Raw genomic sequence first — 18,357 nt, 5'->3', positions numbered from 1 at the left:
CCTCCCTGAAAACGCTTTGGAACACCTGCGTTTTTCCTGACACTCCCAGAAATCAGCCAGTTACCACCCACAAACGCCGGTTTCCTGTCAATCAACTTGCGTACACCTAGCGATCAAAAAAGACGCTGGATTCTTTCGCAGTTTGGCCTTGGGCGTGCAAATTATGATCCGTACGCATGCACAGTCAATTGATAATCAGCTTCCCTGCGAAAAGGCACAACAGCGATCAGGTCTGAATCGGGCCCATAGTCAGACCTGTAGGATGAGACACAGTTATTCAGGGGTCTAATTCTGAATGTTCGCTGATGTTTGATGCCATGTGTCTTGCAATTTCGCTTTTCTTTGCTGCATAACTATGTTTTTGTCAGTTTTCCTCTGCCAGAGATGTGTTCTTCTAACTCATAACAGCTGCAGTGTTGTTTTTTCTAGTTCCCCTATGTATACACTGTCTATACGCGAATCAGAAAGGACACAGGACAGGGGAGGAGCAAGACCCGTAACTTCTAGGAAGAGTCGGAAGATATCTTCCCTTCGGATTCTGCTCTCCAGACAGCAGGTAAGAGTGCGCGACACCATCCAGATATGGCAGTATGCTTCTCAGACAAGCAATGAAAAGTAGAGTTTTTTCGTTGCTTGATAAATTACCCGGACATATCGCGTCCATAGCTGTTTTTCTTGCAAAAACCGGACAAATTTCTTATCTCCACCTGACAAATTGACAACCTAAGTGTTTTGTAAGTAAGGGCTACCAGATAGAACTGGACAGACAATGAAGCAAGCTGCTGAGGGGATTTGCAATATAGGGGAGGTACTCGATATACCGGCTGTCGGAATCCTGGCACTCAGTATACCGGAGCCGGGATCCCGACCGCCGGTATACCAACACCTAATCTGCCTCTTGGGGTGCCCACAACACCCCTGAAGGGAGAATAAATAGCATGACCGCGCCACCGTGCCACAAGGAGCTCTTTTGCGCTCACCTAGCTGCCGGCATTCCGGCGGACGGGATCCCGGCGCCGGTATGCTGGGCGCCAGGATCCAGAGCGCCGGCCACTCGTAGTACACCCGTAACATGGAGCAGATAGAAAGGAAAATGAGAAGTGCAGCAGCTTTCATTATAGATTGAATCAGGTAAAGAGTAAGTGGGATGCCAAAGAAGAAGTGGTTACAGTAATCAAGCCAGGATATGATGAGGATTTTGGTGGAATCAGGAGTAAGAAAGGGTCAAAATAGAGGGGAAAAGAGAGTATGGGGCCTTGGAAGAGGAGAAGTAGAGCAGTTCACTTTTGGAAGAGATGGCAGAGGGGCATGAAGAAATTCAAGAGAAACGTGAGGGGAGGATAGATAAATTTGAGTGTCATCAGTGTAAAGGTGGTATTGGAGACCAAAGGAACGGATAACCTAAGGAGTAATAAAGTCAGAAGTACAGTGTTTCAAGGATGCACTCTTGGGGAACACCGATAGGTAGAGGATGGGGTGGGAGGTGGTGTTAAAGGAGACAGAAAAGGAATGGTCTCTATATAATGTGCTTGTGCATGGTGGAAGCCACTACATATGTATTGCTGGGAATTATGTATTTTGAGAACCTAGTATAAAACATAAAATAGCTATAGAATGAATTGCATTTAAAATGGCAGTAAATGCTGGATTATTAAATTATTGGGGCCAACAAACGATATTTATAGGTGGCATAATTAGCTCCACAATAAGTAATACGTAAGCTTTTCTGGCTTGTGCAATGCTCACATGCTATCTGTAATCAGCAATGGCACAACTTGACCACTGCTCCTTTTAGTGTAGCTATCCTCTACCACCACATGTATTTACATCAATTATGACAGCAACCAACTGTACATTAACACAGCCAGATGTATAAACATTATGCTTGTGCAGAGGTTAATAAATGCCCCTAATTACAACACACTGCAGACTTCACCTGCTTTGCCAGGCTTCAGGCTGACAGGCTGGAAAGCAGCTGTAAGGATGGAGGAGTCTGCCACATCAGCATCCAGGCCCTCCTTCCTGCGCCAGCACACCAGTATCACTGCTAACAGCAGCACTAGGAACACCGCCACTGCCACCACTCCCACGTACAGGGCCACGTCCTCAGGGGCACCCACAGCTGCAGCACCCAAAGAAAGAAAAATGAGACACAATGAATATTTGTGCAGGAGATATATGGCAATAAGCGAGCATTACATACCACTCTCTGTTATAATGTCATCTATTTAGAACAGATTAAATCTATGGGCCATTGACATTGATTTTCCTAATTGTAATTGTAATACCAATATAATAATGCTAATGCACAAAACAGTTATAATGGGCTCCTTGTAAGAGGAACTGCTCCATTTCCTTCAAATCATCCCACAGTAATCAGAACCCAAGGCTCCGCAGAGTGAACTGAATCCCTTTATCCCCTGCACACTGTATATTACAGCTCAGTTCTGTCTGACATTTGGCTCACATCTGAAAAGGCCAATGTGCCCATCTTTCTCAGCCAGAATGCGATTGCTCTGTTTATGTCAGAGCACACTTGTGTCCTGTAGATACTGTACACCTCTCATGATTACTAAGTCATGATTACTGCCACTCGTGTCTTATTAGATGAGCCTTGGCATTATGGGGGTCATTCCGAGTTGATCGCTAGCTGAATTTGTTCACAGTGCAGCGATCAGGCTGAAAAACGTCAGTTCTGCACATGCGTATGCAGCTCAATGCGCACGCGCGACGTATGGGCACAACGAACGATGCAGTTTTGCACAGGGTCTAGCGATGCATTTCAGTCGCACTGCTGACCGCAGAGTGATTGACATGAAGTGGGCGTTTCTGGGTGGCATCTGACCGTTTTCAGGGAGTGTTCGGAAAAATACAGGCGTGGCAGGAAAAACGCAGACGTGGCTGGGCGGGTGTGTGACGTCAATTCCGGAACTGAATAGTCTGAAGTGATCGCAAGTGCTGAGTAGGTTTTGAGCTACTCTGAAACTACCAAAAAATGTTTGCAGGCGCTCTGCGATACAACCGCTGCTAAGCTAAAATACACTAAAAATCGCTAAAAGTAAGGAAGACTCCTGCCGGCGCAGCCTGGCTGTGACCGCATGAGGCCCGCCACCATCTCTTTGATCGTGGCGGCTGCGTGTGATGTCATGCAGCCGCCCAATCACGCCCACACCACGCCCCCAGTCTTCGCCCCCCCCCCCCCCCCCCCCTGCAGCGCTTTGTTGATGCCGTCCCCTCCCAGTAAAAGCGGGCACATGCGTAGGACGGGCCCTGCTCATGCAAAGAGGGCCTTACATACTGTATCTGCAAATGCAGCAGAGAATATGATCGAGCACACGGCACAGCTTAGCATTGTATGTACTGAATATACATTTCCTCCATTCAGTCTTGTGCCTTTTAAAAGTGAGTGAAAGTCAGCCGAGACTGTAAGAAATGGCTACAATGAGTCAGGCACAATGATGGACGTCTTTTGTAACTAGAAGTGTGCATATCTATATTTACTTTACAGTATTCAGAGAATGATTACAAATGAATGGAAAGAAAATATATTAGCTTGTAGAAAAATCAACATTACAATCCCTGAGAGAACTTAATCAGAAATAGTTTTTGAGAGGGGAATTTAATTAATCTGTACAATTTATTTAACTCTTCCTATAACAGCAGATGTTAGTAAATGATTGATCTTGTCTGAATTAGTATTGTTCTCTGCTTAAATCATGAATTATCACTGATTAAGCTGAACAAGGATTTTAAGAACTACAAAAACAGACACATTACAGCAGGCAAATGAGAAACAGGTCAGTGATGTGCAGGCAGGTGAGATAGGTGAGGCTGAGCCTCTCCTGCCATAGTCCAGTATAATCCACAGTTTCAACTATGAAAATGATAAGAAAATAAAAAGAAGATATTATTAAAAAAAATGGTATTATTCTAATAATTTTTAAAGTCACAACTCGGCAGTATACTGGAGTATGACAGGAGAGGCCCTGCTTCACCTGCCTACCTTGTCCGCACATCTCTGATCAAATGTCACCAAATTTCCAGCAGTATATACTGCTGCACCTGTGTATAATGCCCACATGTATATACTGCTGCACCTGTGTATAATACCCATATGTATATACTGCTGCACCTGTGTATAATGCCCACATGTATATACTGCTGCACCTGTGTATAATACCCATATGTATATACTGCTGCACCTGTGTATAATGCCCACATGTATATACTGCTGCACCTGTGTATAATGTCCGCATGTATATACTGCTGCACCTGTGTATAATGCCCACATGTATATACTGCTGCACCTGTGTATAATGCCCACAATGTATATACTGCTGCACCTGTGTACCTGCCTTTGGGTTCATATACTGTATGTGTGTAAATCTGGCTCCTGTACTTGTAAGTGCCTCCCCAGCCATGTACCTCATCACATGTCACTGAGATAGGTTGATGAGTGATGAAAGACTGTAAGTGTAAGCCGTTTTAACCACATAGGTGAGAGCACTTTTTCTCTTTAGTTCACTACATGAGCTATAATTTGAAGAATAATGGCTCATTCACTTACATAATTACCAGGGGATTGTTAGATGAAAAGTGCAATTTAAACAAGTCTATATCCATTTCTCTGTTCTCACAGTATATCTGCTATTAAACCTTCTATGGCACTAACAATCTCTAACACTGCATTACATTTACACACCCTGCTAACATGCGCCCAAGGAAGAGCAGCCTGGAGAAACAGCCTAAAGTAACAATCTGTATGTCACATGGAATGCCAACAGCAAAACAGTAGTTTGATCCAGTAACATAAAACACTGCCTTTATTCTCGCAGGTGAAATGATGTCTTATGAGAACTGATTCCATAGGGAACAAAGTTAATAAGTATAGATTGTTTACAGATTCAATTCCCTTTGAAGTCAGGATTAAATATATAATCATTAAACTGAAAGAACTAGGGACAGAAATCAATGCATTACCTTTGACAGATGGGCACATTATTTTTAACCTAGTTGCATCAGTGGTGAAAAGTGAAAATGTTATTTGAAGTCGTTACAAATACACTAAATTATGCTGACTAAATCACAAATAAATATATACATTACTACAGTAGCTCTCAATTGAAGAGGTGCAGATGTTGTGCCATGTGATCATTTACCTACATATTGTAAATGTTGCCTTATAGTCTACTTGAAAAAGCTAAAACCATTTTTACAGTGCCAGTGTTCCAGATAGGCAACACTTACTGTGCATGCAGAGTTCACTGGTGCAGTTTCGGGTCTCTGTGTCAGGTCCTTGACACTGCAGCCCCCCATTCCGTGGAGCAGGCTGAGTACATTCCCTACTTCTCCAGTGGGTGCAGTCAGAGGTACAAGAAGACCAGTAGCTCCATTCTGCCCATCCTCCACTCACTGTGTACACAGCCAACCGTTCAAAAGAAAAATATAAACTGAGCAGGTCTAGCACAGCCTAAAAGCTTGCTTTACATCTCATGCAAGTGGCAAGTTTTATGCATATATCATTTCTATGATGTCCATTTGCTTGCATGCTCTGTAGGACATAGCCATTCCTATTCCCCACGTTTCATCATGAATACAGTAGCTATTCCTCCCTGCATATCTGTCTCCAGCACAAACTCATCTCTCTTTCTCTCTATTGCTAAATGATACACCTCCACCGAGTTACTCACTGGTAATAACCATATAAATGTCTAGATCCACGTCCAGTCCTGTCCTTGTTACAAGGTGCTTAGTTCACCTTCATACTTTCCTATAATGCTGTTCCATTACCTCAATGTACCGAGCTCAGCATTTTCTTGGTATGCTTGGGTATATAAGAATTGCAATCTATCCATCAAACTATCTCTCCCTGCGGCATAATCATACATCCTGGCAGACAGACAGTAGGAGAGCTATGACACAGGGCTTCTCTATCTTACCGGGACATAGGGTGGTACAGGCTGTTTTCTGGATGTTCTGACCCTCGCAAAATGAGCCTCCATTTAAAGGTGTGGGGTTAGTGCAGCTCCGACTTCTTTTCTGCCAACCTCTTCCACAGGTTGTGCTACACGGAGACCAGTCAGTCCATGATGACCATCCTCCATTAACTTGAAAAAAAGCACAGGAACAGCATTGTACAATATACACTGCTCAAAAAAAATAAAGGGAACACTAAAATAACACATCCTAGATCTGAATGAATGAAATATTCTTATTAAATACTTTGTTCTTTACATAGTTGAATGTACTGACAACAAAATCACACAAAAATTATCAATGGAAATCAAATTTATTAACCCATGGAGGTCTGGATTTGGAGTCACACTCAAAATTAAAGTGGAAAAACACACTACAGGCTGATCCAATTTTGATGTAATGTCCTTAAAACAAGTCAAAATGAGGCTCAGTAGTGTGTGTGGCCTCCACGTGCCTGTATGACCTCCCTACAACCCACACAAGTGACTCAGGTAGTGCAGCTCATCCAGGATGGCACATCAATGTGAGCTGTGGCAAGAAGGTTTGTTTTGTCTGTCAGCGTAGTGTCCAGAGCATGGAGGCGCTACCAGGACACAGGCCAGTACATCAGGAGACGTGGAGGAGGCCGTAGGAGGGCAACAACCCAGCAGCAGGACCGCTACCTCCGCCTTTGTGCAAGGAGGAGCAGGAGGAGCACTGCCAGAGCCCTGCAAAATGACCTCCAGCAAACCACAAATGTGCATGTGTCTACTCAAACGATCAGAACCAGACTCCATGAGGGTGTTATGAGGGCCCGACGTCCACAGGTGGGGGTTGTGATTACAGCCCAATATCGTGCAGGACGTTTGGCATTTGCCAGAGAACACCAAGAAATTCGCCACTGGCGCCCTGTGCTCTTCACAGATGAAAGCAGGTTCTCACTGAGCACATGTGACAGACGTGACAAAGTCTGGAGACGCCAAGGAGAATGTTCTGCTGCCTGCAACATCCTCCAGCATGACCGGTTTGGCAGTGGGTCAGTAATGGTGTGGGGTGGCATTTCTTTGGGGGGCCGTACAGCCCTCCATGTACTCGCCAGAGGTAGCCTGACTGCCATTAGGTACCGAGATGAGATCCTCAGACCCCTTGTGAGACCATATGCTGGTGCGGTTGGCCCTGGGTTCCTCCTAATGCAAGACAATGCTAGACCTCATGTGGCTGGAGAGTGTCAGCAGTTCCTGCAAGACGAAGGCATTGATGCTATGGACTGGCCCGCCCGTTCCCCAGACCTGAATCCAATTGAGCACATCTGGGACATCATGTCTCGCTCCATCCACCAACGCCACAGTTGCACCACAGACTGTCCAGGAGTTGGCGGATGCTTTAGTCCAGGTCTGGGAGGAGATTCTTCAGGAGACCATCCGCCACCTCATCAGGAGCTGCCCAGGCATTGTAGGGAGGCCATACAGGCACGTGGAGGCCACACACACTACTGAGACTTATTTTGACTTGTTTTAAGGACATTACATCAAAGTTGGATCAGCCTGTAGTGTGTTTTTCCACTTTAATTTTGAGTGTGACTCCAAATCCAGACCTCCATGGGTTAATAAATTTGATTTCCATTGATAATTTTTGTGTGATTTTGTTGTCAGCACATTCAACTATGTAAAGAACAAAGTATTTAATAAGAATATTTCATTCATTCAGATCTAGGATGTGTTATTTTAGTGTTCCCTTTATTTTTTTGAGCAGTGTATATACACCACTCTGTGTGTCGTAACCTGCAGCCTGTTCCTACTCACCCAACAGGGAAACAGTCTATGTCCTAGGTGCTGTAGCGCTATAATAAAAGTCACATACATTGTTTACTTTTGATTAGAATATTGGGTGATAGGGGGGTGTCAGGTTTTCCTGGCTGCTACTGTGTAAACAAAGTGCTAGTTGTACACACACATGCCAAGTATCCCTTAGCCAGAATCAGACTGGCCCACAAAGGCAGAGGGCAAACCCCCAGTGGGCTCCACTGTCTGATGGGATGTGGTTAGCTGACCGTCGCTCGGGATACCGGCGGTCAGCATGCCGAAGCCAGAATCCTGAATGCTATAAATGCCAGCACATGGAATGCCAACCAGTAGGCTCTATTCCCACCCGTGGGCGTCCATGACACCCATAGAGTGAGAACAGAACCTGTGGCGAGCGCAGCAAGCCTGCAAAGGGCTTTGTTGCAATCGTCGTCGCCCCCCCCCCCCCCCCCCTCGCCAACATTCTGCTGCCGGGATCCCGGTGTCGGTATGCTCACCATCGGGATCCCGGCAGCCGGTAACCCATACCCAACTGAGGGCCTACCCTCTCCACTAGGGATCAGGTTCCAGACTGTGCTCTTGAAATATATATCATACATATGTTACATTATATTGCATTTGGCTATGGTGTATTTTCTACAGTGAATTGCAATTATAAATCTGGTACATTATTGGTTATGGACTAGCAGTTTTTACTATATATGTTTATCAAGGGGCCCAGAACATGCACTCTCTAATTGTTAGTTAAGCCTCTATAGTATATATCCCTAAGCATGGGCCCCAACCATTGCATTCCCTCAGTGGGCCCTTCATGCCCCAGACCAACACTGCCCTTAGCCCAAAAAAATGGCTCCTATGGGGTCCAAGTAGTGTGGACAGTAAATGTAAGCGCACGCTAGCAGATTGTGGTTATCAACCCACCCTGTTCACTACAATACATTGTTGTTGTTTGGCCTAAAGCCATAATGCAGAATGCATCAGGTGGGATCAAACCATTCACTATTATTTTCTAGCTACAACTAGCCCCATACAGCAGCAGATATTAGTACTTCGTTACAACAATCACACATGGATATTGTATGTATGTGTATTGAAAAGTTTCAAGAATAGGTCAACAATAACATGTTTCCTATAAGGTTGCTCTATGCAGCATAAGCATTAACACCAGCCATTGTGAAATAAGGCATTTTACGATAAGGCGACTGCGGAAATTAGTCATAATGATTAATTATTTAGAGGATTACAGAATCATAATGTGTGGTTATATTCTGCCTTTTCATACAAGTTCATTGTTGAGGTTACTTAATATTAGGCTATTTGTGCTATCCTTATCCTGTTATTTATGACAATCATTCTACACATAATAAGCTCCGGCTTACCAAAAACAGTGATGGCTGCTGAATTACTCCTTCGCCTAGCGACTATGTTCTTGGCCACACAGGTATAGTTTCCAGTATCAGCTAGTCGAGCCTGTCTTAGAACCAGGCTGTGGTCTGTCCCAATGAAAATGTTGGAATCCACATCAGGGTTCAACGTGTCTTCATTCTTCAGCCACTCCACCTTACATTGTGGTGAATAGAGTTGGTAAGATATGGAAGAAAGAATAGACAGAAAAGAACAAGGTTAGAACAGATAATAGTTGAAATAAAATTGTGACATTGCATGACCTAAACCATAATCCTAATTAACAAACACTGAAGGGTAAATGGGCAACATCAATATTGAGTTAGAAGTATAGACTACAATTATATTTAATTTACCTGAACACATTGCAATTAAACTAGTTAGGTTGATGTATACTAATTGGCCACAAATTGTGATGTGTATGGGACCAAAATGATGGCCAACCAGAATCAATATCTATTTGGGATGGGCAGACAATGCATTAGTACACCAACTGCACTAATTCTGTTCATAGAATCAACCAAATGTGGAATTATACTATTTTCTGACACGTGTATGGTTAAATTGGACATAGATTTAGCCGCTCAAGTCAAAATAACAAGCATTAAAAAAGTGGAATGTGGAATATGTAAATTTGCATACACATAAAATGCCTGTAGAAACCATACTGCATTAATATTTGCGTGTCATATGTTTATATGTGTTTACAAACGTGTTCAGGCTTCATTTTTTTTAAACATGCATCTGTAACAAAAGAGGAAGTCCATATCTTGTTCAAGCCAAACACATCTGTAAAACCTTGTTAACGCATCTCATTGAGCTAAATGTACTGCACGTTCTCAGCGGCATTGAGGCTTAATTTATAAGTACTGACATGGAGTGCCAGTTACCACAAGTAAAAACACAAGTATGTACTGTCTCATGAAGTAGGATGATGTTTGTTTTCACACCTGTTCACGTGTTCCTAACTTTTACCAGCAGTATTTATGTATCCTAAGGTCAACATCTTGCTCCTGTCATAGGCTAAACACACTTGTCTGTATATGAAATATGTACAAATAACTGTAGATTTTATGTGGCTTTAGGTGCATATAACCCCCTCCAGTGTGTAATATAATATAGTGCTACAGTAGTTGTTTTACTCCTACTGCAGATAGCTGCCCACACTGCTTAGCAACAATGAGATAATGGCTCTAACGAATGATGTTACCATCATCATGGGTGAATTTGATTTGGTGCTATGATATGCCTCCTTGGTAATGTTATTACTTAGTGTGTCGCCATAAGCGTAAAGATGGCCAGATCGATGTCAAAGCCATTGGCTGTTTATTATGTATCACTAAAACATAATTTTTATTGATTATGTATTTGACTCAGAATTCTTCCTTGCTTTGCATTAGTGAGCCTGGTACAGCACGTTCTTCCAGTTATACAGTTTTTCCTGTGCTCTTTAAGTTTTATTTGCTGTGCATCAGGGTCTATTTATTATAGCCGTAATAATGTTGGCATATTTTGGAAAGAAATATGACATAGAAAATGCATTTTTCTTTTCTTCATAATATAAGCCTTTATAAAAAAAACAATGTGAATGTATATATATTATATTTATGTGGTGTGTAGATCACCACTGTCAATAGGACTAGCTACATATAAAGGAGGTCCAAACTTTTACTTTATAACTTCATATAAAAAGCTTAACTATAACTAAGTAGGTTAATGAATATGCATCCTCTTCTTTGTGATATAATCTAACTAGAGATGTGCTGTTCAATTCCCCAGAAATCCCAATCCACATACATTTTGTGGATCCCAACCGAATCAAAAACTGGTCCGGATCTCCTGAGGAGATCCGATTCCAACAGAGTACCGGTTCAGATCTCCATGCGGTTCGGAATTTGGATTTTAAATCCGATTTTGGGGGTTTGGATTGCAAAAATTTCATGATTTTAGCTGTTTTTCTTGAATTTTATAAAGAAATAAAAATGTAAAAAAAAATCAATGATTATCGATTTTATAAATTTTTAACCAAACCAAAAACCAAATCTGAACCAAAATACATGAGGATGGTTTTGCCAAAATCAAACCCAAAACACAATGAAGAATTAGAACCAAAACACGTGGTCCACGCACATCTCTAAATCGGGATATAGTTATGTGATCGGTGGTCAGGAGACCGCCGGTCACAATACCTCCCCCTACATCCCGCCCCCTTAGAATCCCAACAGTCGGCATGACGACTAGCAGGGACTATTCCCACTCGTGGGTGCCCACAACACCCATAGAGTGGGAATAGAACCTGCGTTCGCCACCGAGCCCGCAGAGTGGCGAGCGCAGCGTGCCCGCAAGGGGCTTGTTGTGCTCGCAACCTGCTCCCCGCCGGCCATCTTGATGCCGGAATCCTAGCATCAGTATGGTGACCGCCGGTCACGCATACATACACAACCCCTCTAAATCTAATTGGGATATAAATTTACTTTCACATTCAAGAGTAGTGTGTTAACATGACAATTCTTCCTGACTATGGGGCCATTTATATAGAAAACAATGCTCATGAATCAAGAAGAGTATGATTTTGCTTGAAGCCTCCTCTGCTCACAATTCTCTAATATAAGACTTTCATATCTAGGGTCAGATTTATTGGTTTTAAATGGACTGATTCACCTAGTGAGCTGGGGATACACACACATATATATATATATATATATATATATATATATATATATATATAAATACCGTTGAAGATTTTACTATTATATGATGAGATTTCATAGAAATGTTTACATTGACAATGCTGGGGGTACTATGGGATATAGTTGCTCTGGTTCTTGCAGTTCACAGAACAATGCTCTCATGTAGCAAACACGGCTGATTATTTCACTGTCATTTCGTGGGTGTTGCCACAGGTGCTTTGTGACACTGATACCACTGTCAAGTAGCAGCCACTGTTTGTACCATGCATGCTGCATTCCTATAGTATTTTTATTTGCCATCTTTGGGTTTTGAACCATGTTCGCAGACAGTTGTTCTGCCCATTAGCCACTAGTTCTGGGTTTCTCTACCATGTAACTTTTCTTAGACATTCTGACCTGTGATTCCCTCATTTCTTCACCTGTGGTCATTCGGAGTAATTGGCTTCCTATAAAAACCCTGTGTTTCATTTATTCTTGCCTGCAAAAATCCATACATATGTCCTTTGCCATTTTAAATCCTGACCTCTTCTATTTGTGAACACTACTAGCTCCTCATGTTTCTTTTCTAGATTTAAAAAAATAATTATATATATATATATATATATATATTTAGTTCCATGCTCTCCAATAATCATGTCTCCTAGTAGGGTTTCTTTGGAGAGGCAAAATGAGGCCACATCTCACACTCCCTTGCACAGTCCTCTGGTGAGAACCAGAATGGTAGTGTCACACCTCGCGGGCAGCGGCGGCCGCGCTTGCCTCTGCGGGTGTCCTGGATGGCCTGGCGCCTCTCTCCTCCGGCGGTCTCGGGGTTCCGGCGTCGGGTCAGTGGGTCTCCCCGGCGGCTTCCTGGAGCGAGGGCGCCGCCATATTGAGTGAGGTCAGGTAGGCGGAGCGGGGCTGACATCACCTGCCCGCTCCGCCAATCAGGCAAAGGCGGGAGGTTCAAAGCCAGACGCCGGGCAGAGATCCGGCGCCTGTGTATCATCAATTCTGCCTGTCAGAAACTGTGATCTTCAGAGCTCCCTCGTTCCTGCTACTTCCGTGTTTCCAAGCATATCCGTGCCTCCAAGCACATCAGTGCCTTCAAGCGCCCGAGCGCCTCCACGCACCTCCGTGCCTCCAAGCACATCAGTGCCTCCAAGCGCCCGAGCGCCTCCACGCACCTCAGTGCCTCCAAGCACATCAGTGCCTTCAAGCGCCCGAGCGCCTCCACGCACCTCCGTGCCTCCAAGCACATCAGTGCCTCCAAGCGCCCGAGCGCCACCACGCACCTCAGTGCCTACAAGCGCACCTCCGTGCCTCCACGCACCTCCGTGCCTCCAGCACCTCCGTGCCTCCAAGCACCTCCGTGCCTCCAAGCACCTCCGTGCCTCCAGTACCTCCGTGCCTCCAAGCACCTCCGTGCCTCCAGTACCTCCGTGCCTCCCGCACTTAGTATTTTCTGTGATTCACCAGCACCTGTCAAGTTCTCTCTTTCAGGAGACCTTCAGTGTCCGCACGTGCCTCCTGTCCGCCGATCTGATCCTGCATGAGGAAGACTTACATCCGGCCATCTCTGCTGCGGCCCAGTTGCGGTTCCACTTCCCGGTCATCGGAAGAAACCCTGAGTCCACAACCCCCCCAAACCAGGTCAGTGATAGGTAGTTAGAATCAGAAACCTGAATAAGCCTGGTCCAACAACTGCATGCACAGAGGATGTTCTATTCTAAACCTAGCATCATGCTTCCATTTATGTGTAAGTAGTGATCAAGATTGAACTTGATGACAGCCATATGATCGATATACACTTATGGGTCCTGTGACTCTTGCTGAAGTACTAAGCTGCAGAGAAAAAGAAAGCAAGATAATATGCATTGTTACTGATGGAGACACTACACCAGGGACGTGCTGTGAGCTAACTACACTGACAGCCACCTAAGTGTGGGACAGGCACCAACATTTTACAGCTGTGGCAGCAAAATTATCAAACATCTTTTGTTAATGGTAAATCTTGTTGATGACATTTTGGAGCCTAGCGCATACACAACTACTGTTTGATAAAGAACAGCTACCACCAGAAAGATATGCAGGTGTAAAAATCAGACCCATAAAAATGCATAAGCCACCATAAAAGTAACTTTACTGCACAAAAATTCAGACCATCTTGTCATGAATTCACTTCTTCTTAGACTAGTTCTTCTTGCTAGGTCATTCCTCATTCGTTCATATGTGTTTGGGTTTTCAGAATTTTTTTATGATGTTTGTTTTAAAATATTGTAAATTCATCCCGATATTTATAATAGTTTTATTATTTTTGTTTGCTCTTTTTTCTTTGCCTAAAATTTTTCTTTTTGAGCAGTAATTTGTATCCAAGTACCTTCACAGCCTTTCCTGATGGGTGAACCTCAAAAAGTGTTCTTTGTACTCATTATACAGGACACCAAGAACTAAATACAGGTTGAATCTCCCTTATCCAAAATGCTTGGGACCAGAGGTATTTTGGAATAATTGCATACCATAATGAGATATCATGGTGATGGGACCTAAGTCTAAGCACAGAATGCATTTATGTTACATATACACCTTATACACACAGCCTGAAGGTAATTTTAGCCAATATTTTTTTATAACTTTGTGCATTAAACAAAGTGTGTGTACATTCACACAAATCATTTATGTTTCATATACACCTTATACACACAGCCTGAAGGTCATTTAATACAATATTTTAATAGCTTTGTGTATTAAACAAAGTGTGTGTACATTGAGCCATCAGAAAACAAAGGTTTCACTATCTCACTCTCACTCAAAAAAGTCCGTATTTTGGAATATTCCGTATTTCGGAATATTTGGATATGGGATACTCAACCTGTATTGTTAAAGACAAAATCTTAGCATGGTTTGATGGTTTGGCATTAAACCAGCCGTACACAAATTATTGAGCATATCAGATGGCACAGATGCACATTAATTATCCTGGTCACCTAGTAGCTCAGGACATCACATCCCACCAAACCCTCAGCAACCCACCCCTTCCATTCCCTGACCAACCCTCTCCATTCATCCTACTAACTCTGACTTCTTTTCCCCTGTACCTGGAGATGAAGTCATGGCCCTCATCCGGTCCTCTGCTCCATCCATCTCCCCACTTGACCTTATTTCCTCCCGCTTCCCCAACCTCTCTCTTTCTGCCTGTTCCCATCTTGTTCAGCTTCTCACTCTTTCCCACTCAGAAGACACTGTCCCTTCTGCGTTCAAGCATGCCCTTGGTCTCCTCTATTCTTAAAAAACCTACCCTTGGTCCAAACACTCTCTCGAACTATAGACCCATCTCTCTTCTCCCTTTTGCAAACTCCTTGAGCATATTGTCTACAACCACCTTACTGGCTTTCTCTCACTCCCTGCTTGACCTATTTCAGTCTGCCTTCCATCCTCTCCACTCCACTGAAACTGCCCTCACAAAAGTCTGCAATGACCTCCTTGCTGCCAAATCCAAGGGTCGCTACTTTCTGCTTATTCTACCTCTCTGCTGCTTTAGACACTGTGGACCACCCTCTCCTCCTGCAAATCCTTCACTCCCTTGGTCTGCATAATACTGCCCTCTCCTGGCTGTTCTCCTACCTCTCTGACTGCTCCTTCTATATCTCCTGTAATGACTCCACTTCCTTCCAACTTCCACTAACAGTATGTGTTCCCTAAGGGTCTGTTCTTGGACCTCTCCTTTTCTCTTTATGTGAGCTCATTAGCTCTGTTGACTTCAAATATCTCTATGCTGATGATACTCAAATCTATCTTTCCTCCCCTGACCTCTACCTCTCTCTGCTCACTTGTATCTCCAATTGTGTCTTTGCTATCTCTTCTTGGATTTCCCAGAGCTTTCTTAAACTTAACATGTCTAAGACTGAGCTGATTATCTTCCCACCCTTCTGCATAACCTTACCTCCCACAATTTTATTATCTATTGATGGCACAACTATCTTTTCTACCCCTCAATTGTGCTGTGTTGGGAGTTATTCTGACTCCTCCTTCTCCTTCAAACCACACATTCAGTACCTCTCACAGTCTTGCTCTTTCCAGCTCAAAATATTTCCAGGATCAGACATTTTTTTCACCCAGGATGCTATTAAGACCCTGAACCACTCACGGACATCTCTAGATTGGACTACTGTAATCTCCTCCTATCTGGCCTTCCTGAATACCACCTCTTTCCACTCCAATCTATCCTCGATGCTCTGATCGTCATATCTTCCTCTCCAAATGTGCTGTCCACCTCCCATCTCTTCCAAACCCTAGACTGGCTACCATTCCCCTTCAGTATCCAATTCAAGCTTCTCACACTCACTTACAAAGCCCTCACCCACACCTCTCCCATTTACATCACTGACCTTACCTCCCTTCACACTCCCACTCGCTCTCTTCACTCCACAAATGCATGCCACCTCTCCTGCCTGCTGATTACTTCTTCCTATTTCCACCTCCAAGATTTTGCGCATGCTGCTCAATCTCTGGTATTCTCCACCCATCCCTACCCCTCCACCTCTCTATAAAACTGCAAATGATCTCTCAAGACCCACTTCTTCATCAATATTAGCTGTCTCTCTTCCTAACCCTCTGTTCCACGTTCACTGTCTACCCATTCTGTGTCACTCCTGTCTGTCTGCCCCTCCCTTTTAGAATGTAAACTCTCACAAGCAGGGCCCTCTCCCCTGATGTGCTTTCCCTTCTCTCATTTAGACTACCTTCTACTCCATACTACCTACAAATGGACCTAGCCATTGGTTTCTGCCACCCTGATGCTTTTATTCAGTGTCATTTCCGCTGATGCAGCAATTTTTATATACCAAGTACTTGTCCTGCATTGTCTTCTACTGTAAATTACTGTTTCAGTTTTGGTCAGTTGTTTATGTACTTTGTTGGGAGCTGCGGATCCCTAGTGGTGCCATATTAAAAAAGGATCATAATAGTAATAAAAATAGTAATAAAACAACACTTTCTGTCAATTGGACCGAAAGATGCAAAACAATATGTCAGTCTAGTGGAGAGATACAAGACTACTGAAGTCTTTCTCCAGGCTAAGTGACCACCAAAAATATTAAAATGCATAGATCATCTGGTATTATGTTCCCTTTTCAAGGGGAAGGAGGGGAGAAGTACTCTTAATGGATTTGGCTCAGAAAGTGAGTCACAACTTATTAGAGCATTGTAGGCTGATTAAGCCTGGCTGATTGATCCAGGGTGTAGGACTCTAGGGGAGTAGGCTCAAAGGGAGAAGATATACAATTTTACTATCAAAGCCTGGACTTTGCCTACTGTATTTCCATCCAGGCTAAGGACTGTGATCTCATCCTAATCTTATTCTCTCACCTACAGGTAATCAAAACAATTACTACAACTCTCACCAGCTGCACAGTGAACTAGGATACTACAGCATTGCACTGTTTGTTTTGCTTAGGTAATCAAAACAATTACTACAACTCTCACCAGCTGCACAGTGAACTAGGATACTATAGCATTGCACTGTCTGTTTTGCTTAGGTAATCTGGAGTTATTGTTATAAGCAGAAATTAGCCTAATTGTTAGATATTTGGGATGGCCTCCTCCCCTATCATTATTTGTTTGTTTTAGCTTTTATTGCCCATCAGTGGGTGTTGCGCAATGGGTATGATTTTAATCAGTGAACCTGTATCTTACACATGTTTGTATTAGTTCATATTAGAGCATTGTAGGCTGATTAAGCCTGGCTGATTGATCCAGGGTGTAGGACTCTAGGGGAGTAGGCTCAAAGGGAGAAGATATATAATTTTAATATCAAATCCTGGACTTAGCTTGGACTTAAACTGGACGAAAACATCTAACAACACAAATAACAGATGAACTACTTATCAATATCAACTGTATATGCAAATTGATCACCCTCCAACTTTCACTCTATGAACACTATGCAACCCATTTGCAGAAAGGAACATATGTAAGATCAAGTTTCCATCCATAATCAGGATCACAAAGATCTTCATTGGCACAATTGTGAGTTCACCTTCTTACCACACCTAACAAATCCTGTCTGTGTAACCTGGACAATAAGCACTGTATTTCCATGTTTTTGACGCACTTACAATTTTTAATTTCACCTTCAGTTACTTGTATATTTATTTGCAGTATTCACAAACATCTTCATGCACATGTTGAACCTATATAATTTTCTTTACACACTTGCAAATCCAGTCTGAATTACCTTTGCTTTTTGCTTACCCTGTCATGTTCTCTCATTTAGAACACATCCTTCAACTTCAATTTCTGCAACTACATAAACTTTCTGCTGTAACCAAATTGTAATGCCCCTGAACAATTCCAACACTTTACTTTCACCTGCAGTTCTGCAATTCTACTGCTCTGTTCACCTTACAACCACCACTCCTATTTCCAAATGTATCATTCTATTTACCTAATCCACACTACACCATGTCTAGCCTGTCACTATCACCCCCAACACTCCTTGTCTGCCCTATCCTTTTCTGTCCCCTGCT

At 43.2% G+C, this 18,357-nt stretch overlaps 1 protein-coding gene across 8 annotated transcripts in view; it reads right to left on the bottom strand.

Moving 5' to 3' along the window:
• UNC5A (unc-5 netrin receptor A) overlaps positions 1-18,357 on the bottom strand; it is a 526,593-nt gene that overhangs the window by 97,933 nt on the left and 410,303 nt on the right. For all 8 annotated transcript variants that reach the window (XM_063927930.1, XM_063927923.1, XM_063927924.1 and 5 more), the window contains 4 exons: positions 9,137-9,317; positions 5,940-6,107; positions 5,248-5,412; positions 1,937-2,122 (listed from right to left, as the gene is read on the bottom strand). In XM_063927930.1, the coding sequence (XP_063784000.1) occupies positions 1,937-2,122; positions 5,248-5,412; positions 5,940-6,107; positions 9,137-9,317 (700 nt within the window). The remainder of the gene's footprint in view (positions 1-1,936; positions 2,123-5,247; positions 5,413-5,939; positions 6,108-9,136; positions 9,318-18,357) is intronic.

This window comes from Pseudophryne corroboree, chromosome 6, assembly GCF_028390025.1.
Source record: "Pseudophryne corroboree isolate aPseCor3 chromosome 6, aPseCor3.hap2, whole genome shotgun sequence".
NCBI lineage: Eukaryota > Metazoa > Chordata > Amphibia > Anura > Myobatrachidae > Pseudophryne > Pseudophryne corroboree.
This window is presented reverse-complemented; position numbering and strand designations above follow the sequence as displayed.